At 38.0% G+C, this 26,609-nt stretch overlaps 1 protein-coding gene across 2 annotated transcripts in view; it reads left to right on the top strand.

The window, feature by feature from the left end:
• Window positions 1–302: 302 nt before the first annotated feature.
• The window catches only part of LOC143905509 (uncharacterized), a 59,101-nt gene continuing 32,794 nt past the window's right edge, over window positions 303–26,609 (top strand). Inside the window, exons 1-2 of one of the 2 annotated variants that reach the window (XM_077420965.1) lie at window positions 303–2,947; window positions 7,015–11,482. In XM_077420965.1, the coding sequence (XP_077277091.1) occupies window positions 7,755–11,246 (3,492 nt within the window). In that variant the 5' untranslated portion in view covers window positions 303–2,947; window positions 7,015–7,754 and the 3' untranslated portion in view covers window positions 11,247–11,482. Of the gene's footprint in view, window positions 2,948–7,014; window positions 11,483–26,609 lie in introns of those variants that run through there. The other variant, XM_077420966.1, reaches the window with a different exon arrangement.

Raw genomic sequence — 26,609 nt, 5'->3', positions numbered from 1 at the left:
CAATTCTAAAAAACTTTGGGAAAAATATTTTATAAATAAACTTTTTAAAAAAATTACAATTGTGCAGTTGTATTTTTAATTTTAATTATCAAATTTTATATTTTTATTTAGCCTAGACATATCTTTTAATGTTTATATTTAAAATTATATATTATCGTCTGTAAGAATAAAAATAAAAAGATTAGAGAGAAGGTATGAAAAAGAATTAAAAAATTAATACAAACAACTTGTATATATATACAAAATACCGGGTAGTATGCGTTATTAGTGATACCATTACTACTACGAGCATCACTATTTTTGCTGCGGTCTCTATTAATCAATTATCTTTCCTTGGCAAGCATTCGCGATGATTGATAATCCTAGTTCTTCCTTCTTCTCGCTGAACTCAATGAACATGTCTTAACCCCTCGTCCAAGTCTCCGGCGGCAGTAGGTCGAAGCGCCTAGACTTAGGCCGAAAAGCCACGTCCTTGAAGTTGCATCGGCGACGAGTCAGTTTCCCCGCATTGCGCGCGCGCAATTCGACGGGCCCCGTGTCCGTGGGGCCCGATGGAGTCCCGGGCCTCGTGTTAGTGACACGTGCAGCGCGCGGAGAACCGCCGGTTGGAGAACCTTTGTGCACGTTGACGGAGAGGAGGGCGTCGCGCGTTGGCGCACGAAGAAGGGAGGGTGGTGAACGCGGGCCCCGGGAGGAAAGGGGTTCCCAAGTACCGCTATACCTGGAGTCGCCCGAGGCGGAATACATACCTACCTACCTACCTAGTACGTGTCCCCTCTCACTCTCTCATTTCTGCTGTCTCTCCCTCTTTCTCTTGCCCTCGCGTCCGATTGCTTCCCTCCTCCCACTTCCCACCCTCGGGCCCCATCGAGCCCCTCTCATCGCTGGGGCCTGCGTGAGCTACACCGCTGGAAGTCCACGCGGTCCACGCCATGATGCACGCCATAGAGCAACAACGGGGACCGATCAGTAGTTTGTTTCACCTCGCCGACGACGCGCGTCGCGACGTCGCCGTCGTCCTCTTTCTCTCTTTTTTCTTTCTCTCTTCCTCTTTCTCTCCTTTATTATCCTGTCGCGCGCGCACGCAGTCTCGCCAAAAGAGTTTATTCGTCCTGTTGGCTCTTGGTCCTCGAAGCTAAGTCTTCAAAGAGGTTTCAAGATCTTCCAAACCTTGTGTGATTCAGATTTGCAGTTCAGACTTTTTAAGATAAATTCTTACAACATTAGATTTTCGGTGGATCTTCTTTGTTTCGCATTTTCGAGTGATGTTTTCATAACAATAACAGTTGAAAAATGTTCTACAAATAGCATGTTTCTCGGTGCTTCAGTGAGGGTCTACTTGGACTTCCATTATTGTCGACATAATCGACATGACGCTGCGACGATCCCAAACTGACGAGTCGAAGGAATAAAATATTTCTTTCTGTTTCCCAAGACATTTTCTTTTATTTATTTGCTGTTGAAGTCATTACAATATAATCATCATTTTCCAAAAACCCATAGCGTCGTCGCGACTTCGAACTGACGTACCAAAGAAGCAAAATGGCGCTCCTTTGTGAATTTTCCGAGCATTTTTTCGTACTATATTAGACGAATTATTTCGCTATCAAAATCGGTCGTCATCGTTGTTGTCGAAGGCAGCGTCGCGACGACTTGAAGTTGGTGGACTAAGGATCACCATACGATCACGGCGGCGAGGTGGAAGAAGACGCCGCGAAAAGAGATCTCCTTCTCCTCGAGTGCTCACTTACCCTACCACTTCCTCCTCCTCCTCCTCATCCTCCTCCTCCTTCACCCCCTCTTCCTCCTCGTCCTGCTCCACCACCTCCATCGCGCTTACAGTCGTTCGGTCACCGGCGAGCAATACGGTTTACGGCCGCATACGACGGCGTCCACGAAACAGCTGGTACCACTGGTCGCTGGTCGCGTCCGGCGATCGCAGATCCTCAAGAACTTCCTCGGGAGGATCGGTTCTATCTGCACCAGCTCGCGAGAGAGTCGAGATAGTAGGGACACGTGGACCTGCACAACGGTGCTAAGGCTCGCCCTCGCGAAATTTCGTGGAACATATTCGCGAACGCGTACGCGTGAGTGAGAGTGATATCCGCGTTTCTTTCGGGGTTTCCGGCCTTTCAGAGACACGACGTGGCACATAAGTCGGTTATCGAGGATTCGATATATCGCGTTTCGCGCGAGTGCCGAAGAGAATAGTACGAATAGTGTTATTGAAGAAAGTCGGAAATAAATCCGGTTTCATCCCGCGGAAAAAGCCAAAACCTGTTACAGTTAAAGATCCAAGAATCTCAGGACTCGTTATAATTTAAATATTCAAAAATCGTGATTTTTTTACACACTTTAAAATACAGGATCTATATTCTAAAAACCCAAAAATCAGAATCCATTATAGCTTAAATATTCAAGACATCAAAGTCTGTATACTTTTAAAGGAATCAAGAAGAGATCAGTTACATCCTCAAAAATTCCAGAAAAGTCTTAGTCTACAGAATCAAGATTGGATGGATCACAGTCGAAGAATATAAAGAAGGCTTATACATCTCATAGTTTTAGATAATACTCTTGCATTCTGTATCAACCGCGGGACATACTGCGTCTTGAGGACTCGAGCAGTCGTCTACTAGTTCCCAAGGAAGACAGAATCGATAAAGTCGCATGGCCACCACATCGACAGACCTGCGTGGATACCTGTGCGAAGAGCGTCGAGCCGCGACGACGCCTCGCGTCGTCCAAGATGCGTTCGTGCATCACACGACCCTCGATCAGTAAATGACCTTTTCTGGAGCACCTGCACGTATGACAAACCGCGCCGTAAGCCGTTCGGAGGAATTTTCGGAGCGCCCAGCGTGAATCTTCGATCCTGGAGGACTCAACCGATTTGGTTCGAAGGGCTAACCTGGCAGAGATCCCCTCGTCTCTTCTATTCCCAGAGGTTAGTCACTCGCTTCGTTCCGGTATCGTACACACGCGTGTGGGCAGTAGAGTGTGGGTACGCGCTCTCGGTGCAACGATTGCCCGTGTATACGCGCATACATGTGTGTATGTGTGCGTGTGTGCGTGTGTGAGTATACGAATACGAGTGTGCGCGAGTCTTGTGCAGATATATATTTATCCGCGTTGCGAAAGTGCAACAAGCTGCATTATATGCGGCCAGCGAGGTGTGAACTTTTTCGGTGATTGAGCGTCGTTTTACGCTGCAGTCGATCTGAAAAAAGACCGAATAAGACCCCATTTTCCAAATTAAAGTATCGGTAAGATCGTTGCTCTAAACAAAAACATATACGAAATAACGCGTTTCTCGGGACTCTCGCGGGAGTCTCAATCTTATATGCCTATATATAAAACGAGCGTCTTTCGATGATAATAATAAAAATGAATTCACTTCGGAGAAATGAATTCTCGCCGGTGAACATATTGTGCATTTCTTTCGCACACACACACACACGTTCCCTGTGTTTTCTGAAAGATCGCGGAATAGCATTCCATCCAAGATGATTGATTTGATCATTAGGGATAACTGTTATTGCTATGGTAAATCGTAACTATGAAAGTCGAAGTAAAACGGAATCCCGGGACGGGGATAGAGACGAGCACTACGCGTAATCACGGATAAAGCCGTATAACATCGCTTTGTCGATCGCGGCCGCGGCGCGCGTTCCGGATGCGTGTAATCTTCGTGGTTACTTACACGCGGCTTGACGACGACGACGACGAAGGTGTCGTCGGCTCTTTCGCGCGCTGGAAATCTTCGCAATGACGCAGCCTCCGTGCGCTCCATCCGCGTCGAGGAAGATTCATCAATCGCGCCGGAGATTATCGCGCCCACGATGTCCGTTTCGAAAGGAAATTACGTACGCGGCTCAAACTAGGTTCAAAAATACGAAACCCTCGGCATTTTTATTCATCACGGAGAGGAGAGTTAGAGAAGTGACGACACCGCTGTAACGCCGTCGAGAGTTTCGTGACACCCTGTAAGCGCTTATCGTATGCTGGTGATCGCGATTAATAGAAATATTTTCAAGGAAATCGTTACTTAATAACAAGTTCCTTGAAAAGCTAGTGTGATACGTATTCTCGCGCGCTTATTTTCGATGGAAAATTACGATACGATGCAAATGAGCGCGCGGCGTTGCGAAGGAGAAAGTGCGCGATCGCGATTATCGTCAAAATTGCATTTTTTCGTGCGCACATCTCGCTGAGCAAACACGGAAATCATTCTCAACGCGATAATACCAAGCAGAACTCAAGCAGAAATTTATAAACGGCTACGTGGAAATGTACATTGCAAAAATTAGCTTAAATATTTAATGTAAAAAATAATTAATTATTATAATTTATTTATTTATCCTAGAACATGTGTGTTTTACATAATATTAGTCAATTCGCAACATATATAAATTAAATATTAACACTACATTAATTATTCAGCATTTAAGAAAAAACGTCGATATTACTGCTTCAGTGTGCAATAAAAAAATAATTATAAATTTAATTAGATTAACTAATAAGGACTAAGGAGGAGGTCCACGCTTGAGCAAATTTATCTTAACTTTTCGTATGTATTTTTTTACTTTCGTTGGCGTTTCGAGAAATCGGGGTTCTCTCGCTTAAAATTGACCACAATGTATCCGTTCTACGCGATGAATCGCCACTGCGGTGGCGTTGCGGCCTGCGAAACAAATAATTGATGAAAAATTCCTGCTGTTCATGATACCGCGACCACGCCACGGTATTAATTAACTATAAAATTGCGATAATGGCGAACGTGTCGCGCGTGTGTTGCGCGTGTTAGACCGTTCCGCGTGTCACCAACAACTAAAAACTGGTCACGCTCATGTATAAAGATTCCGCGTGGATCCAGATATTTGAAAAATCGAGGACGCAAGAGTGGAAAGATGTGACACTCCAAAGCGATAATTACAATCATTATTTAAGATAAACTCCCTTTTTAGATAAATTGTTCAATCTATATAGGAAAGTCCCCTATTATGAGATAAGCTCCTAACATACGATAGCGGGGTCTCTGCTAAACTAATAGGTTCTATTTGTTGGTTCCACTATGAACTTATTGCCCTTAGAGTAAAACCTATTTAATAGAAAATTCATTGTTCGATCGTGCATGCACTCGTCACAAATATCGAAATTGTGAATTTGGATGTTGTCAAGTTCTATGAAAGTAAGACTTTGAACCTTGTTTATTATATAATAAATAAATATTTAACAATGAGTTCTATATGCAGCGATAGAGTAAGGTCGTATTAATAGGAAAATACAGGATATGTTGAGTTGCTTAATCGTAGAGGATAGATTTGGTGATCACGCGCGCGCGAAACCGCAAGGCGTGGTGTCCGTAATATGAGATATTCAGGGTGACGATATGTTGCTAGAGTATTAAAGTTATTGTACAGTAATAAAAAAAGGGAAAATACTGTGTTAAAGTTATGAGAAGATTCATACAAACTTATAAAAGTGTGCTGATGGTGATCGCATGCTCATGTTGAGCGCACACTGGCTGCGCTGGAAATATTGAGTATAAATAGGTTTGCGATTATAAGCTTCTCCATTACATTTGTATTTCAAAGACATTAAATAATGTTTTCAAATTGCAATACCAATGTATTTTGCACTTTATTTGCGATTTCTCGGGGTATCTCATATTAGGAGGACACTTTTTCGATTTTGCATGAAGCTCATTTTTTACATTTTTTTTTCTAATTTTTATAAAAATTAATATTTAAATTAGATTTTACACTTCAGCATCTTAAAGCTTATTAAATTCCGTTCAAAATGACCTACTACATTTTTCAATTCTGCCCATAGACTTCCGATAATCACACAAAATAGATGTACGTGGTATCTCATAATATAGGGAACTTTCCTCTACTAATATATAAAAATCTTACGGGTGGTGTGTATGTTTGAACGTTATTAATTTAAAAACTAAAAACCAAATCTTAAAGTATTATATATGAAATAGGGGTAGAAAAAACTGAGGAATATAATATAATTCAAAAAATTGCTAATAATAAAGGGGTTATCGATTTCTGTCTAAAAAAATCTACGTGATTGCTCTAATATCTAATTTCCGCAAATTTTGAGATATCGAGCTAAATTTTTTTTATGGATGGAGTATCATTAAAAGTAGGTTGGTATTGAATTAGGCGGGAATCGGTGAAAAGGTTGCTGATTTTGCCTAAAAAGTGTATAAGTTATACATGTCATCTTATATAGAGTATCATTAAAAGAAGGTTGTTTTGAATTTGACGAGGATCAGTGAAGGGGGTACCGATTTCTGCCTGAAAAATGTATAAGTTATTTGATGGATAGAGTATCATTTAAGGAAGGACGGTACCTGAAAGACGGTATATTCCAAAAACTCCCTAATAACTTATTTAGAATTACCGGTGTTTTCTTTTAATAATACTTTATTTACTTACGGGTGGTGTATGTTTGAACGTTATAGCATTTTTAAATTTTCGGAAACTTCATTAAATAATATGGGCAAGCCTAATCTTTTCAATGATCGTTTCCAAATTCAATAACATTCATCTTTTAATAATTTTCTATTTAAAAAAATTTAGAGAAAGTTTGAACATTATCCAACTCTCTTTATAGGAGAATGTTCTTCGATTTAATGCTTAATAAACTGTTCACATCTATGAAACTTGTTTTTAAAAATTTGATCTTTGATTTTCAATTAAAAAAAACAAATTAAGTTGCTATTTTCACGCATTATATGTTAGAAATTCAATTCTACCGCCTTGTTTCATTGTAACTATTATTCACTAGACGTTTCTTATTGGCTCGGATGGCGTCTCGGTAGAACTATACGCGGTTCACTTATACACTCATTTCATGGCTATTTGTTCGTTAAGTTCGGTTGAAGACGCCCGCCCTTTTTGATACATTATACATATACATTTTCTGTTCTCCACGCTATTGTGTGTCGTAAATAAAGAAGCACTATTGTACGTTCTGTGTCCGATTATTATCCAACAGGTTATGGGCCCAGGACACCCAGAATATTGAGACACTGCGAATTATCGTAGAATACGAACGTACTTGGATTGCAAATTTCGGATAGCGAACCTAACCTCGAGACGGTGCGTACATATAGAAAGCCATGTCACACAACTTTATTAATTCTACTCGCCTGGAGTTGCTTTCCAGAGATAATTACGACACGTGGAGAATTCAGGCGGAGGCCTTGTTAGTAAAGAATGATACATGGGGATACGTCTCAGGAGAAAAACCGAAACCAGTGGTTTCAACGGACCCGGCTACACGAGCGGCTTCGCAAGCAGCACACGATTCATGGATTATCGAAGATCGTAAGGCCAAATCAGATCTCATCCTATTGATTAATCCATCGGAGCTCAAGCAAATACGTGGTTGCGAGACATCTAAAGACGTCTGGGATAAATTAGAATCTATCTACGCATCCAAGGGACCCGCACGTAAGGCAACTCTTCTAAAACGTCTTATGTTACACAAAATGCCAGAGAGTGGCGACGTATAAGATCATCTAAACGATCTTCTTGACGCAGTCGATAAGCTACAAGCGATGAACGTTGAAATAAATGGTGACATGCTCGCAATTATTATATTATATAGCCTCCCTAACAGCTTCGATACATTCAGATGTGCAATAGAGTCACGCGATGATTTGCCCGATGCCGAGACATTAAAAATCAAGATAATCGAGGAAAGCGAAGCACGAAAACAAAAATCGCTCGACGATGGATTTGGTTGCCTTGTTTGTAAAGCATCAGGGTAAGCAACAACCTAGCGTCTCTAAAAATAAGCCGGTGAATAACAATGCCAATAAAAATACATCATCGCTCACATATGCACGGATAAGATGCAATTATTGCAAGAAACTCGGACATAAGGCTGCGAATTGCTTCTCGAAGAAGACCAACATAGATAAAAAATCAAGTCATGCGACCGAGACAACGCTTTTAGTAAATAATGATAAAGTATCAACGAAATGGTGTCTGGACAGCGGCTGCACTTCGCACTTGTGCGGCGACAAGAAACTCTTCGAGAACACTAAAAATATTTCTAGTGGACTAAAACTCGCAAACAACACTACTACTAAGATTAAGGCAATGGGAAACATCAAAATCACAACCGCGGTTGATGACGAGGAGATGAACATAAGATTGAAGGATACACTGTACGTTCCTGACTTGAGAACCAATCTTCTGTCTGTGGCCAAAATAGTCGACAATCAGCATCAAGTTCTCTTCACCAAGGATTGTGCCATCGTTCAGGATCTTCAAGGTAACGCAAAAATGATAGCCAAACGCGTAAACAATTTGTTTTATCTTCAGGAAAGTTTCACTACTGAAGCGTGCGTGGCAGTTAAGGATGAACGATCACAAATTATGACGTGGCACGAACGACTAGGGCACCTCAACGCAAATGACGTAAATCTGATGTGGAAATCTCAAGCGGTTAATGGCATAAAACTCAACGCTGGATCGTCGATGACTGATTGTAAAATATGCGCTGCAGGAAAATTGTCAAGTTCCCCATTTCCGGTTAGAGGTCAGAGAGCTTCAGGTGCACTCGACATTATACACACTGACGTATGTGGACCGATGCGAACGGAGTCACAGGGCGGTGCACGCTATTTTGTCACTTTTATAGACGACCATACCCGCTGGTGTGAGGTATACTTCATGCGAAACAAAGGAGAGGTCGCTGAAAAGTTCAAGGAATTTAAGAAGCTAGCCGAAAATCAAACTGGACGAAAAATCAAGGCAGTCCAATCAGATAACGGCAAGGAGTATTGCAACTCTACTCTGGACAAATTGTTTAAGGAACACGGAATTCGGCGCCGACTGACAGTAGCTCACACACCTGAGCAAAATGGTGTTGCTGAACGAAGAAATCGAACTCTAGTCGAGGCAGCACGATGCATGATGATTCAATCAGGACTTTCACCTTCCTTTTGGGCCGAAGCGATCGCAACTGCAAATTATATTAGGAATCGCTGTATTACAAAAAGTCTTCATTCTGGAACCCCATTCGAAAAATGGACCGGCAGACGCCCGAACATTAGTCATCTGCGGACATTTGGATGCAAAGCGTTCATTCTGGACAAGTCTCCAAACAAAGGCAAGTTTGATGTCCGTGGCTTAGAAGGCATCTTCGTTGGATACTCTGAGGTAGCAAAAGCTTACAGAGTGTGGAGCCCAAAGAACCAAAAAATCCACATCTCTAGGGATGTTAAATTCTTCAACGAATTTAACGTGAAAGAATCGTGTGAGGACATAATCACCGAGGAAACGAAGAATGGGCGATTTAAGGTCGTGGATGATCTAATGACATTCGAGGGGCAAGGTGAAGCGGCAGTCGGATCCAACAACGATCCAATGGCCATACAATTCGGAAACGACCGAACCATTGAAGACAACGACCAGGTTGACGCAGAAGATGATAATAGTACCGCAACGCCCGCTAGACGAGGACCAGGAAGGCCGAAGGGAGCGACAAATAGAAAACCTGACCCTCCAAGCAAGGAATACGATTTGAGAAGCAGACAACAAAGAGTGCCAGCACCTATAGTTGTCGAGTCATCATCTGACGATGACATTGAATGGCAAGATTCTATGTACGCTTTATTTGCAGGTGAAATTTCCATCTCTGAGGCTACTACAGGTCCAGATGCAGCGGAGTGGAAGGACGCCATTTACGATGAAATTAAAAGTCTCGTGGCTAATGATACATGGGAACTAGTGGAGAGACCTAAGGATGGCAATGTCGTCGGTTGCAGAACGATTCTGAGAAACAAGTACGGAGCAGATGGAAAGTTAGAGAAAAGAAAGGCCAGAGTTGTCGCGAAAGGGTTCTCTCAACGCCCTGGACTCGATTTTCAAGACACTTTCGCTCCTGTAGCCAGACTCGGATCGCTCAGGCTGTTAGTCGCTTTATCAGTTGAGCTCGGAATGTCAATATCACAATTGGACATTACTGCAGCATACCTACACGGCGACATGGACACCGTAGTTTACATGGAGCCACCAGAGTATCTAGAGGAAATGCTAGAAAGAATCACGCGGGAAAAGTCGGCAGAACATCTACATGATAGAGCCAAAACTATGCTCTCGCAACTTCGTCAAAAACATATGGTTTGCCTCCTTCTAAAAGCGTTATATGGACTACGCCAGGCCGGACGTCGGTGGTATTTAAAGCTTGACGAAACATTGAAGAAAGCTGGACTCTCTCCCACGAACGCAGATCCCTGCGTGTATGTAAACGATGATGGAACATTTTTCTTACTTGTTTATGTTGACAATATACTGATGGCTTCAAAAGGCACCAAAACGACCAACAGGATTATCGAGATACTAAAGAGCCGTTTTGCGGTCAAGGACCTCGGGGAAGCTAAATACTGCTTAGGAATAGAAATCATCAAGAGCAGGGAGAGTACTCATCTTTCTCAGGCTGGTTATATCAAAGATTTGCTTTTCAGGTTCGGAATGGCCGATTGCAAAACATCAAATACTCCACTAGACAGTAACATCAAGTTGACGGCAGGAGATCCGGAATACGGCGATGATTTAGTGCTATACAGGGAACTGGTAGGCAGTTTGATGTACCTAGCCCTAGGTACTAGGCCCGACATCGCTCATGCAGTCAGCGTGTTAAGCCAATTTAATTCTTGTCACGAGAAGAAACACTGGACAGCAGCTAAGCATGTGCTTAGGTACCTGAAGAACACCATCAATTTGGCTCTGTGTTTCGAACGTACAAACAAAGGTCTCACTGGATACGTGGATGCCGATTGGAGCAATTGTGCGATGGACAGGCGCTCGTATACTGGAACAGCCTTTATTCTTGCTGGAGGCGCTATTTTCTGGGAATCCCGAAAGCAGAGGACAGTCGCGCTTTCTTCGACCGAGGCTGAATATATGGGGCTAACTGATGCAGCCAAGGAGGCTGTGTACCTCATCAATTTTTTAAAGGAGCTTGGTTTGGAAAAGCTAACGAATGTCAATTTGTATAACGACAATCAAGGAGCCAGGGAACTGGCGCACAACCCCGTCTACCACGGAAGATCCAAACACATCGACATTCGTCATCATTTTATTCGAGAAGTATTAAATGAACATCCCGTAAAACTCGAATATCTACCTACAGAAGAGATGGTGGCAGATGTACTTACCAAAAAAAACTACCAAGAGGAAAACACGAATTTTGTGTTCGCGGACTTGGGTTAAAGGACATTAATAACGAAGGACTGTAAAATTGAGGGAGAGTGTTAGAAATTCAATTCTACCGCCTTCTTTTCATTGTAACTATTATTCACTAGACGTTTCTTATTGGCTCAGATGGCGTCTCGGTAGAACTATACGCGGTTCACTTATACACTCATTTCATGGCTATTCGTTCGTTAAGTTCGGTTGGAGACGCCCGCCCTTTTTGATACATTATATACATTTTCTGTTCTCTACGCTATTGTGTGTCGTAAATAAAGAAGCACTATTGTACGTTCTGTGTCCGATTATTATCCAACATTATATATATCAACTTACAAAACGGCAATATCTATTTTAAATTAATTAATTTCTGTTGCTTTACGTATTACATGTCAATTTAAAATACTGCTGAATATGAAAGATTTGCACCTTCACTCCGATGAAAGAGATGAATTTCAAAGAAGTAAATGAAATTTAATTAATTAATTTTTACTTTCAAACTAAATTTAAATAAAAGATTTCGATTTCTTTATATGATACAAATATTTCCATTCATTAATTAGTTATGTTTAACAGTAGCATAATGTATCTTTGTATAATCTATTTATTTATTTCTCTCTCTTTAAATTTGGTTATGGATGATAGATAATAATAAAGAGATTACCGATTTCTGTCTAAAAAAAATCTACGTGATTGCTTTAATTTCCGCAAATTTTGAGATATTGAACTAAATTTTTTTTTATGGATGGAGTATCATTAAAGGTATAGGTTGGTATTGAATTTGGCGAGAATCGGTGAAAAAGTTGCCGATTTTTTCCTAAAAAGTGTATAAGTCATACATGTCATCTTATATAGAGTATCATTAAAGGAAGGTTGTTTTGAATTTGGCGAGGATCAGTGAAGGGGGTACCGATTTCTGCCTGAAAAATGTATAAGTTATTTGATGGATAGAGTATCATTTAAGGAAGGTTATTATTAAATTTAGCGAGGATCGGTAAAAGAGTTCTTTCTTTATAAATTTTTTAATCTTTTGATAAATGTCCGTGGTTGCTTTAATTTCCGCTTTGAGATATCGGGCTATTTATAATTCTATTATGTTCTTCAGTCCTTTCTACCTCTATTTCATATATAAATCTTTAAGATTTGGTTGATTAGGAAAATCTGAACAGGAAAAGTTACTAAGTACGACTCTTTTAAAGAATTTAAAATACTGGGGATACCACTAAAAAACGCGTTAATAATATATAGTACCTCATAGGTGACGTGGAAAGTTATTAAAAATATGTGTTTATAAATCATACATTGGTGGATAAGATTAACTAGAACACAAATGTAATAACACAAATAATGTCGTTTAAAAAAAAAAGACGTCCGGGCGAAGCCCCGGGTAACCATCAACTAATGATGAAATAACAATGAAACAATGTTTATATATGGAAACAATATTTTATTATAAAAGTTGATAAAAATTTTGCTCAGAAATAGAAAGTTTTGTTTGAGAGAAAGACGTTATATTAACTCTTCAACCAGTGGCCCACCTACTATAAAAAATTATATTTGCCATAAAAATCAATTGACTTCATTAAAATCTCATTTTATAAAAAGAAAGATAAGCTCTAAATACAAAAAAATTGCTGAACCTGAGGGTAGCAAGCCTTCAGCGACACACCCCGTCAAATAGCCACAATTACAAAAAAATGAGCACAAAGTGTAGGCAAATATTTTTTTGTTTACCTTCAGTTTATGTATAGGTTTTGAAATAAAGCCAAAATTATGTACAAAAAAGAGAAAAGTAACAGTGATAATACGCCAAAAAACATCAGTCTTTATGGGCGTTTAGAATAGTCATTCTATCATCTTTTTCAAAGGAGTGGCTTGGGGGTGGCTAATCTTCAACGAGATGGCTTGGAGGTGATTTCCATGTCCTAGTGAAATTTTTCTCATTTGAGAATAATGTAAGCCAGATTTTCGACTTGTAACATTTCTGAACTACGGGGATGTTTTATTCAATAGGTAAGGGTGGTTTATATATAAGCGTAGTAATAGTCTGTAAGGTTTTTATAATATACCTGCATGTTCTGGGGGGAGTATTTTTTCTACAATTTAGATCAGGATAAAATAATGGGAAATTAGATTACAACGTCTTTACGTTTATGGATGGCTTTTGTATGTAGAGGTAGTTTAGAGGGCAGGAAAATTGTAAAAACAATTTTTTTCACAATTTCATAAATTTGATACCTGCTAACTTTAATCCACCATGAGTCGTGTGTTAAACTCTTACAAAAAAGTCAGCCGTTAAGGGGCTGCTGGAGTGGCAAGAATTACCGACATTTTTTTTATATAGCAGGCTAAACTTTGAATTGGCTTTACGGAATTAAAAAAACTTTTTTACAGAATTAAAGTACGCACAAAAACAAAGGGTGCTACAGTCGATTTTACATCAAAAACGAAAAAAAATAGAAAAATTATAGTTCGACTCGTGACAACATTTGCTGCACATAAAAATTTAGACTTTGTACGTATAAAATAAGCATACAGCACCCTCGGAATTACAAAAAAAAACAATGTTGTGCTTTCAGAAATGAGAAACTTTAGTATAAGAGAAAAATTTGCCTGAAAATCTCATATGTATGTATGCGTGCGGAGTAGTATTGCGTGTAGCGAGAGATGGCGCAGCAATCGAACAAAGGACAGATGTCATTTCGTTAGACAAAGACAGATATAGAGAAAACAAAATTAGAAATGTTGACATTATCGACACCGAGGAAGTTCGGCCGTCACTCCAGCATCCCCTTAAGGTGATGCTGGAGCCGTCTGTATAACCGACAAAATTACCATTTTCTATGTTATCGACTATATCTGTCCTTGTATAGACAAAGATATAAACAAAGATAGCACGCTACATTGCACGCACACATACGCACGATGCACATCGACAATATACTTTTATATATTACGCTTCCAAATCTTGATTTGGAGGGTTTATCGATGTTTTTCTAGTTGTGCAATTCGGGAGAACTTGTTTTCGCGTTCGCACCAATGGTATATCTGTTATATGAAATACATTGTGACGAGCTGACAGCTCGCCGCAACTCGAGACGCCATATTGGGATAAAAGTAGAATAAGAAAATCTGTACTTCCGTAATTTTTTCTCGTTTTCTATATAAAATCGGAGTTCCCCCGAATCATTAATGTATGTACTGCAATTCTGGAGAAGGATTTTTAATTCTGTCAAATTAATACAACGCTACGTGACGACAAAAAATGGCGGTAAAACAGACGGCTCCAGCATCCCCTAAAATTTTGTCTTTTTATTATATAGATATTTATTTTATGAGATATTATATTAAATATTTCTCTAAGATTTCGTTAAATTTGTGAAATAAAACTCTTTTAGTTTCGAATGACTCAAATGTAATTTAAATTTAAATAGACATATATATATATAAATGCAAAAATATATATATATATATTTGCTTTGCTTTTATATCCCCTCGAACAGAGAATAACTCATTTTGCAAGAGCCCGAATGGAGTTTCTGAAAAAAAAAAAATGCCTAATGAGCCGGTCGGAGTCGCCGGATTCGATTCTAAGAGCGATTTTTATTTTGCTTTAGAGGCATTCTTACGGCAGGACTACAGAAAAAAAGATGAGGGGATTTGCCTCTCGTCGTTTGTCGCTCATGGAATTTGGATGAATCTGTTATTTTCGTCCGGGGAAACCGTGCGTGGAATTTTGATCGTTTTGACTCCGGTCTGGCACACCGGGTGAGGAGTGTCCAGAAACAGCGCTTGTTTTTTTCGAGAAAACGCGCCGCGGGACAAAGACGCGACCGCCCCCCTTCTTTATCTACGAGCATAAACACGCTGGACATGTAGTCGCCAAATAAAAGTGCGTCTAAAAGCGTCGTAACCGCTATTTCTGGCGCCGGCGAAATCCGCGGGCTTACATTCCTCGCTATTTTGATCTTAATTTAGAACCCCATAAACGTGGACTTTGTCACAAACATAAAATCAATCGAGCTAAAGCTAAATTATACAAAGAATTTAATTAATTTATTAAAAGTTAAATAACATTTAAATTAAATTTATATATAAAAAATAAATTTGAATTGTTTCAGTCAAATAAACCACTAGCTGCCAAATTTTATAAATATTTTTGAATTTCTGTATTAAACATTCTCTATTTCCTATAGATTTAATTTTTCATATGTTTAAAACAATTTTAATATGCAAATCTTGTAATTTAAGAAATTAATGACATAACGTTTAAAACTTAAATCAGCTGTGATCTGACGGATTTAAAAAAAAACAAGAAATTAAATGTTAAAATTAAAAAAGTAATGGTTTATAATTTCCTTGATTTTCCAAACACAGCAAATCACAGCGCTTTTGCATTCAATGCAATTAGGGCAATTTCCTCATATTCTGTCTCAAAAATGGTTAATACCAAAATGGTTTTGTGCTCCAACGGTAATTGATTATAATAATAAAAAAATAATAATAATAATAATAATTGAGCTTACGGAATATGGCAGGGGCCGCGAAATAGAAAACGGCAGGAAACACAACGCGAACGGGCCAAAACAAAGGCAAGATCGAGAAGGCAGGCGCGGAGATACGCATCTGCGAGCGTGGGATCGCGTGTACGCCGGCGTTGAAGTCTCCTCCTTCGGCTTCGTCGAAATCGCCGCTTTACGCGAGCGGGGGATATCTGGGACGCGCTGGGTCGCGTCGCGACGCATAATAACACCGACGCTTTTGTAATCCACGTGACTATCGTGCACGACGTAGGCTATACAAAGTATTCTCTCGATTGAGAGAGAGTCACCTTTAGATTATAACGTCATTTTAAAACGCGCGCGTTTTAGATGCATTGTTACATTGTTTCTAAGTCTTCCATCAGAAAAGTAATATAGAATTTAGAAAAATTATGTAAAATAAAATTAAATTTTTCTTCTAATCATCACCAGTAGTAGGAATAATTTTTCATTTCTAATTGTAAGTGAATCAATTTCAGTAAATAGTAAAACTACACTAAAAAACATTTGGTATTTGTGTTAAAATCTACCTGTGTAGAACTTTTTTGCTAAATTTTTTACATACACTTATGTTAATGTAACATATTGTCATTGTGTTATTTTGAATTTCTGCTTTAAGTTAATTCATCGTTTCTAATAATGTAGAATTAAAATAAGAGTTAAAATAGCACAACTTATATGTAAATGCACGAATTCTTTGTGACATATGTTACTTTCCTCTCTATAAAAAGTTTCCATCGACATGTTTTTTATATGCCATACATATATTATAAAATAAGATATCGTTTTCTGTTTCCTGTGAGAAAAAGAGAAGAAAAAATAACATTATTCTAATTAAATTTAACATTATAAATATGTTAATTTAACATTAACTTTGCTTCCATATTACAATTTTGTGTTAATTTTTTACATATTACTTGCGTTATTTATATACATATTTGCCTTCTGTTAAATATAACATAAAAATTAGAATGGATAAATTGGTTCATGTGAAATGTGTTAAATTCTACACAAAATTTTTTACTATGTAGAATTATCAACGTCTGTCAGACGTCGTGACATAAAAGTCATTACTGCAATTAATAATAGTGATAATAAAATCTTATATCTGAATGATACGTTTAATATGATTTCCTAGTCAATATTTTAATTTTGATAATTTTTTAACCCTCAATTAGCACACTTCGGTTGGGCTACCTCAAATGCCACACTAGTGCGATTTGAGATTTTCATTTTGACAACTTTTAACTGTCGTATCTCAGTCATTTTTAATAAAAATTTATGTAAAATTTCCCTGGCAATCGAGTAGTGCATTTTATTTTAGGAAAAAGAAATGATTTTTATATGGAAAATTGAAATATATAAAGTGCTGAACAAAAAAAAAGTGGTGCGAATTAGCATATGTGTGCTAATTGAGGGTTAAGAATAAAACCATATAGATAAAGACTATCAAATATAAGTTCGCGAACACAAAATTAAACGAAATTTATGATACCTGCTAAGACTGAAGATAATATAATATAAATTATAAAATTAATGATAATTTATAAATATTATACAAAACATTATTATATAATAAATAACGTAAAATTTACATATATAACTGTTTCTTTTCCGATGACATTGTCAATTATCAAATACTTTGCACGTTTCATTGAGCAGAATGAGAAAGCAAACCAAATTATTAATAGTCCTTTTTGCTGGCGATGCCCGGAGGAAGACAGTGGAAGGACACAGTGAGGTCATCGCCATAAAATACGTCGTACGACGAGGAGAGCCCGTTGAATTTCTCTCCTTGACGATCCTAGTCCTCGATGATTGGCCGCACAGAGCAAAAAAATTAATGTTTATAGGATTGCGGCGGATTAAATCAATCGATCAAGCCCCCGTACATGACACAAAATATTTCTGAACGTTAACTGATTTTGAGCTTGATTTGAATGTTATCGATCACATCGCCGACCTCTCGATAGCGACGTAACGTCACGAGCAGCGAGAGATCGAGCCATTGATTTTCGGAGATAGATAGTTCAGTCGTCTCTCATGCTCCGTTATTGGAGATATCAATTTCTTTTGCGTATCAAAAGGAGATGCGATTCTACATGAAAAAAAAATAAAAACAAATTAAATTATATAGAGGATTCTCTATATTGTCATATTTTTGTACGGGAAGTATTTTTAGCTATTCAAAAGAATCAAGTTTAAAATTGAGAAATTAGTCATGCTGTTTTTTCGGTTGCAGCTTGTATAGTTTTTAATAACAGCGAATAACTGAAAGATACTTTCGATTATCGATCTCTTATAGAGAACTTGAGATTTTCGGTAAGCGGTCTCGTAAATATGCTCTCGGAATCACGATCGGGCTCTAAATTATAGAACGAAGTTGTCACTGAATGACTTTCATCAGTTTCTAGACGCTCTTAAAATACACCATGGGCAGCAATGAGTCACCGCTTTCTATCGGAATGTTAATGGCGAATGCACATGTATATGTTCTGGATGGATGGGAGAAAAAAAAATCGATTTCTTACTCTCGTTTCTTTCCGTTACTGCTTGCTTGCTTATTGATATTGCGATACAAGCGCGAGAGGAACGTCTCCGCGAGACAGATTAAGCACGAAATTAATGAAAAAAGCGGAGAGAGAGAGAGAGAGAGAGAGAGAGAGGGAGAGAAGGAGGGAGAAAGAGAAAAAGAGAAGTCGACTTCGCAAAAACCTTAAACCTCGTAATTACGCTTATTTACCTCGTTGCGAAACGCATGGTCGAATTTTAAATCGCAAGCGCACGTACACGCGCGTAAACAAATTCCTCTCGCGATGACGAAGTCGTTCGCTTAATCGAGGCAAAATCTGCTCCATCCATTTGCTGATGAATTATCGATTTATCATGATAAATAATACTTGATAAATATAGCTTCCTCTTCAGAATTAATTTCAATTCCATTCTATAAATTGTATGTTCTATTTGTTCAAGTTGTGTGTACATCGTATTAGATAATTTAACTTGTTACATTATAAATCTTATCAAATTAAATAATGTATTTTAAACTTGTTTTAAACTAAACTTTAGATTCTGCGTTCTAATTCAGGAATTTCCGAGTTTTTCTCAATTTTATTAAATCGTGTAAAAAAATTTAATCCCTTTTGAAATTTCCTAAGTCCGGATTTTTCTTCAATTTTAATTTCCATTAAATTGTAGGTTAAGCGGCAATCAAACACATATTATTTCCAGATATATTCAACATAGATTCTACACGACTCTCTGAATTATGCACCGCGTTGCTGTAATCTACACGTTGCACTTAGCCGCGGGTTTCGCGAGGTCTAATATTTCCCCGCGCCCGCGCGCGCACTTAGCCTGCACGAGTGCAGGACAGGTTCCGACGACGACGGCAGGATACTCTGACATTTGCCAGGTTGATAGTCGAGTGGTTCACCTATAGCGAGGTGCACCTATCCGTTGCGTTATACATGGTGTCCCAGAATCACCGGATGTTCTTTCAATCATAGTTTTTAGGGTAAATTTGATCATTGTTTAACGTACTTACCTAATTTTTGACTCTGTAACTTTATCTTTGTAACTGTTAATTAAGACTCTATTACAACGGACTCTATTAAATCCATTTGAAATTGACCGAGAGGAGAATAATCTCGAAATAAATTTCAAATTTATTGTACAAATATAATGTAGAAAGGTGGAATTTTAAAGCTAATTATTTATCGCAGAAAAAGAAATAATAAAAAAAAAAAATAATCGTGTCATGTTATGAAGATGGTTACCCATTCATGAGTTTCTATAAAGAACGATTAAGCAATTCATAAATCCGCGGTTGGTACGATGTTTACGTCGAAGAAAGATCGATCCTAAATCGATCAAAAAGTCTGTAATGTGAAAGATCTTCGGTAACTCCTGATATACCTACATCTTACTTATTACTCGGTTGAGAGATCAACGAGAGTCTATGTATTTCGCCAGAATTTTCGAGTCGGAGGAAGCGGGCTGAAGAAGCAGGCTAAGGCCTCGGGATGGCAGTGGTACGATAATTACCAGCTGGAAAACGCGAGATGATGCATAACGCGGAGAGTCGCAGGCAGTTAGCCGAGGCGATTGCAGAAGCGAGCTTAGAGCCCGGCGTCGTAGCCGAGGGCAGGTTTGCAACCGCTGCCAGAGAGAAATTTCTACAGAGTTGCTGCGCCGTAGCGGTCGTTTCGACATAGGTGCAGGATCGAGGGGATCTACTTGCACGCTAACAGGTGCGAATAACGTCGGCACATCTTGATACACGTATTACAAATTTTTTTCTTAGATTTTCGAATAATTTATAAAAATAAATATACGTATGTAACAAAAAAAAATAATGACCTTTGTTCGCTACGAATAAGAACGTAAGAGAGAAAATATGATGCAGACTCACCGCGAAATTCCAATGTCGACGAATGCACTACGGCAAAGGTTCCCTGGAAGAGAAAAAGATGATGAGTGAAAAGTATTCTATCTGATTATGCATAAAACATCGCTATATCAGTGAGAAAATAAAGTATGAAATGTGTATGAAAAATATATGAAAAAAATTCAATAATGTTTTTCAGATTTTTCAGAATGAGAAGCCATTTTTATGATCTTGTTTCAATCAAATTCGATCGTTTTAAATTTATCTTAAATCATATATCTATATAAATATTATTTTCCGATTTTATTGTAAATGTGTTATGAGATTTCTGGAACTTTGTGAGTTCTCCTTTTCTTGTCTTTAATAAATTTCACAGCTTTGTGAGGAAATGACTTCATGCCGGTGAACAGACTCCACCGTGCCATGAAAAGACTCCTTGGCGTGCACGTGTAATTAAGGGTGTAATTAGAACACCGGATAAGAGCGGTTTAGACCATTACAAAGGCGGACCATTGCGGAGGTTGAGAAGAAAATGCAGCCTCGTCGAGTATACTGACCCAGTATCCTCGAAAAGCTAGTCACCCAGTGTTTCGAAAAATATAAAAGTTTCAAAAATTTGAAACTAAGCAATTCGGAAAGTTGCAACAATTGGAAATTCAAAAATACAAGAAACATTTTTAAATATATAACAAAATATATTCTGGAATCTTTAAGAAGACATATATGTATATTGTTAAAAAGTTTTGCATAATCTATGTGTTGTCTCCCGTGAATAGTTTCACGCACTATCAGTAAATATCCATCAGGAAAACACATTCCTAGGCAAAATAACGCAACGTTCAAGAAGCACGACACCCACAAGAAGTACCGTAGAATTAATTTTTTTTTTTTTTTTTAACTTATTTCATTACTCTCGTTACTCCTATTACTCCTATTACTAAATAACTCCTATATGTATTTTTAAAATTCTTTTACTTGAAATTAAATTTTTTCCGATCCGAGCTAATGTTCTTTCGTTTGGCTATACGCGTTGTATAAAATTACACGCCACGTCTGTACGCAACAATGTATAAAATATTTTTGTTCCGCTGCATCTTGAGCTAATAATATTGCACCGCGCGGAATCGAAGACGTGATTATCCACGCAAAAAGACGCGGAACCGCCGCGGAAAGCCCTCGTACTTCGTCTCGGTTGTCAGAGTTAATGCAAAATCGCGAACGTGCCGCGAATACAGCACGTACACGAATACACACGCTGCTGGGTGCAACTTAATGACGATGTCACCGCGCGTTACTACACGGTGTACTTATTAGCGCGAGGCGCGCTTAGAATTGTGCACATCTTAATTAGCATCGGCAATTAACGAGGTCGTCCGGACGATACCGTTTTGATGATGAGCGACAAAAACCGCGCGGTTTCGACGCTTTCAAGTATCCCCGATCTCGGCCTCAAAGTTTTTCAATTTATTTTACGATAGATTAGCACACGTAACGGTCTAATTTTGAAAATATCCCAAGAATCTATATATATTTATATTATCATTAAAATAATAATTAAATAATTCTATATATGAATTAAATTAGGAGATTTAAAAAATTTCTAAAGTTTAACACTGTCAAATTTGACAGTGTCTATCTAATTTTTATTAGATTAGAATATTTTTACGTTAATAGATTTTTAGGATTTTAAATAAAAGACATGAATGTGTGTGTGCTTGGCTTATTTATAGCCGCATTGTATAACCCAATTATGCCACTTAATCGCACGAGCAGTGACGGCAGGAACCGCAAGATCACGAGCCTTATACCGCGTGGCCTTTGAACTCGCATTTCGACAGCGCCGGCAGACAAAAAGCTAAGCTAATGCATAACCAATGGAGCGGAATCGAGACACAGCGGAGTCGCGCGATTAACGCGACTGTCGTGACACCGCTGCGTTGGTTGCAGATGTCGATAGCTCGACTGACGATGTGGTTTCCCCTGTGCCGAATCAGACATGGTTATCATCGCTGATAAACTTGTCCGTCAGGAGCAGATTAAAAAAGAAACTCGTTTTATCGAGCGCAACTTTTTCGTGCAATTAAATGATTCTTTTTGTCGAGAAAAGAAAACTCAACTTTTCATATAAAAGTATAAAAATAAATGTATAAATAATATACTTTGTATAATATATTTTGTAAAATTTTATTTAGGGAAGATATATGCTTTTTTAATTATTTGATAAACACAACTATATACAGGGTGTTTCCTAAGTAAGTACAAAAAATTGAAGGGAATATTCCGTGGCTTATTTTTAGGGAGAAAAAGGTCCTATAAACATGTGCTCTAAACTGCTTCATTTTCAAAATACAGGAATTAAAATTGTGAAAAAAAATTTGAAAATGTTGAAAATCTATAAGGAAACGTTTAATGATATTTTATTCAAATTTGGTATGCGTAGGGGAGACCGGGGCTATATGTCCACACTTTATACGCTTTTTTCAAGTTTACTAAAAAACTAATAAAGATATTTGGCTAAAATTTTAATAATATAAGTATAACCTTTCAACCTTGCTATTAAAAAAAAACATAATTAGAATTGAGGCAAATTTTTTAAGTGGACAAGTCAAGCGTATGCGGAGCTATCTGTCCACATAATACAAAACACATTATTTATATTAATTTTTATACTTATTTATAATATTATTTATTATCTATTAATATATAATATTTAAAAAACTGTCTAATCATTGGAGTCAGAGAAGTAGTAGGTACTTTGTGTAGATTTTTTGACAAGTTTCCTGCGTATAGAGCTGACTTTTCTTTATATACGGTGGCGTCAAACTGATTTTGAGTCTGTTGCAAAATCAATGTGATGAGTTTCTTTTGTCCCCTCAATTTTTAATCTTTTTTTTTTTATTTGGAGCTTTTACTTTATCCTCGGTAGCGTTTGAAATAGAAAATACTCAATAATTTAAGACAAACTCATATATTTAACTTGATGTGTATTTTTAAAATAAAAATTCGGTGACGATTCTTGAATCGCAGGATCAAATAGTGGCTCGTAGGTCACTTTTTTACACTAACGAGTGAGAGCCCGAACATTTAATCCAAAGTTTAACGCTGTTTTTACAAAAAGATTCTTGCTCAATTTTTATTTTTTTAATATCGCTCTAAATATAATTTTATTATATATATGTCTACCTTATCCGTCTTAAGGAAAGTCTTTCATTTGTAGTTACGCACCATTATCTATTTATAAAAGAACAATTTGTCACACATTGAATTGTGGACACATTGCCCCATCAAAAATAGGACAGTTAGCCCCGACCACGTTTTTCAGTCTTTAACATATGTTGCCAATTTTAGATAATGCGGAATTAAGATTTGACGCTTCTCACACCTAATATATATTAATTGGTAATATTATGAATTGCTTACTTTAATTTGAGTTAAACTACTGTCGCACAGCAAATTTTTCGACCGTCAAAAAATGTGAGTAATTGTTTTCGCTTTTTTTTTAACGTACATAGCGTCTGCGAGAGGCATCGCAAGAAAACAAACAACATTTAAATATCTTACGTAGGATATTTTTCAACTACTTGTTACAATGGTAAAGACATCTGTCTCTTAAAACTTGAGATAGCAGTACCTACTGTGGACACATAGCCCCCGTAGACAGATAGCCCCGGTCTCCCCTACACGTATTAAGAACCATTCTCTAATACCGATAAAACATTTTTAGATTTACCAGGGGCGTGTGTCTTTGACAACTTGTATTTTGAAAACGAAGCAGTTTAGGGTATGTTTAGGATCTTTTCTTCCTGAAATGAACGGAAAACCGTCCTTTATTTTTTATTGATTTTTTTATATAGGTTTGAAAAGAAATAAAGACTTCATTCACAAGAAGATTGTCTTGTCACAAACTTTATTTGCCAGAATACTCCCATCTCTCCGTTAGTTTGGTTAATGGAGATTCTCCTGTAATTTGAACGTGAACGATAGAGTCCCTGGTGTTTTGACTTTCTCTGAGCGTCTGTCAAGTTTCGTTTCAGTCCCGCGGCGCGCGTCGCCCGAGGGGGGCGATTGATCGGTTGCGCAAATCGGTGTGCTTTCTGGACGTACTTCCGCTCGTCAAAGAAAACGGACTCGGGCTGGCGCGGCCTGACCCAGTTTGCGTGCGGAGCCGAACGGGCCTCACGGCGCGGCAAGGACGCCGCGAAAACGGCGATGTGTTGTTCCTCCGCAACAAACACGAGACACGGGAGGGTGGAGCGCTTTCGAAACGAACGACGGTAATTATCGGTTATAAAGATAATATCGGCCGGTCGGCTTGCGTCGTTAAGAACGACGTCTGACGCGACGCTGCATCTTTCGCTCGTATGTACAAACGGGCGCGTGAAAAACGAGAGAAGAAAAAAGCACAAGTTTTGTCTTCTTTTCCTCGGTGTTTAATTAAAAGAGCCGTCATTACGCGAGCAGTCATTCGGCGGCCTTGTTAAATCTAACCATCATCGTGATATTGACATAACGGAATTGAGATGAAGCAATCGATATTATATCCTTCGCTTTTCCAGCCTGAGAATCTGATAAAGTCATTTTTATTCGATGAAAAGAATAACCGTGAGAGAAATTCCTTAATCTCTTAAGATGGCGTTATACAATTATGTTGCGTCAATATTTATTATATTGTTATTATGATATAATTATCACTGTTGTACTAAGTTAATCGTTATCAAAGAGTAAATAAAAACATGAACAAGAATTAAATTTAAGATCTCATAATTAATTCGAGTTAATTCAAGATCTTATACAGTGTTCCAGGTCAGGTCAATAAAACTTCAGGGTCTTATAGAAAATTAAATTTGGAACAAAAAAATTCCTATAATAAACATAGGTCCGAAAACGCTTCGTTAAAAAGTTATAGCTAATAAAAATTAAAAAATCACATTTTTTTATGATCTTTAAAAATAACTAGCTCTAATTGTTACACTAAAGCGAGCGCTACGAATGTGTAGTGTTTATACAAAGACCATCAAAAGATGGTTTTTTTAAGTTTCTGCTTTTTTTCATTGTTTTGAGTTTATTTTCTTTTGAACGCTTTATTAGAATTAAATAAAATTGATGTTTTTAATTTATTTAATTACCTATACAATTTTTTATTTAGTTACTTTTTTCAAATAAATAAAGGGTTATTTTTAAAAATCATCAAAAAACATGATTTTACAAAGTTTATTAGCTATAATTTTTCAAGAATGCGTTTTTTATATGTTTAACTTTTCGTTCCAAATTTAATTTCCTATAAGACCCTGAAGTTTTAATGACCTAACCTGAAACACCCTGTATATGTATAAAAAGTAAAATGTTAAATGCATTTTGAGATCTAAGACTCTAATTTGAAACCAGTGCATTAATTCAAAAATTAATGAATTATTTTTACTAAGGTGACAAATTATGATCAAAAAGAATAGTAATCAAGAATTCAAAATTTAAGAGTTACCTAAACGCCTGGATTTAAAGAAGAGAAAGCGTTGAACGCATCTCGAGATCTAATAATCCATTAAGTACAAAATTGCTAAATTTGGCTAAATTTTGCTATGATCAAAAAGAATAGTATAATCAAAAATTCAAAATTTAAGAGTTACCTAATAAACGCCTGGATTTAAAGAAGAGAAAGCGTTGAACGCATCTCGAGATCTAATAATCCATTAAGTACGAAATTGCTAAATTTTGCACACCAGATGTGACAATATAACACGATTGAAGATTAAGGAAGCAATAAACAAACGTCAGCCTTAGAAATGCTACACGTAAGGAAAAGGAAACGCCGCCGTACGCGTCTCGAGATCTAAGAATCGTAAATCGATCTCCAGTCCATTAATTCGCGAATTAATGAGTCTTGCATACACGCGGAACGACAAATTGCATAATTAGGGAGTAAAAAAAACGCGACAAATAATAATCGAATATTCCAGGAAAGTCGGAACCGCGTTCGGGCCGAGCGTTCAGAAAACGGATAGTAGTCGATCAAAAAGCGAGCGCGTTATGTGCACAGCGTGACAAGCCGAGGTCCGACGACGATTAATGACGCCGGCGTTTCTCGCGGTAGCGCATTTGGATCGCCTCTAACGATCGGTCACTGTAAATAGGTTGAAGGCGTACCCGGGGGCTACTCGACGGCGTCGACATCGAGGTCGCGTTCCAGTGCGTTAAAGTCTCCGCACGAGACGCTGGGACTGCTTTTCACAGATATACGCGGACGGACAGGACACGCATTTCGTGTTCCTCGCGACGCGAAGAAATTCTCAAGGCGCGCGCGCGCAATTTCTGTCGCTCGATCTAAACGATCCAAGATCCGGATCGGTAGATCGCTTTAATTTCATTGTGTTGTAAGGCGTACGAAAGAGTAAAAAGAGATTACCGAGAGATACCAAACGTACCGTGGCGAAATAACTGTCCAGTTTCGTCAGGCGT

The sequence above is a fragment of the Temnothorax americanus genome, unplaced genomic scaffold (assembly GCF_048541705.1).
Source record: "Temnothorax americanus isolate GAGA-0224 unplaced genomic scaffold, ASM4854170v1 Scaffold63, whole genome shotgun sequence".
Taxonomy (NCBI): Eukaryota; Metazoa; Arthropoda; class Insecta; order Hymenoptera; family Formicidae; genus Temnothorax; species Temnothorax americanus.
This window is presented reverse-complemented; position numbering and strand designations above follow the sequence as displayed.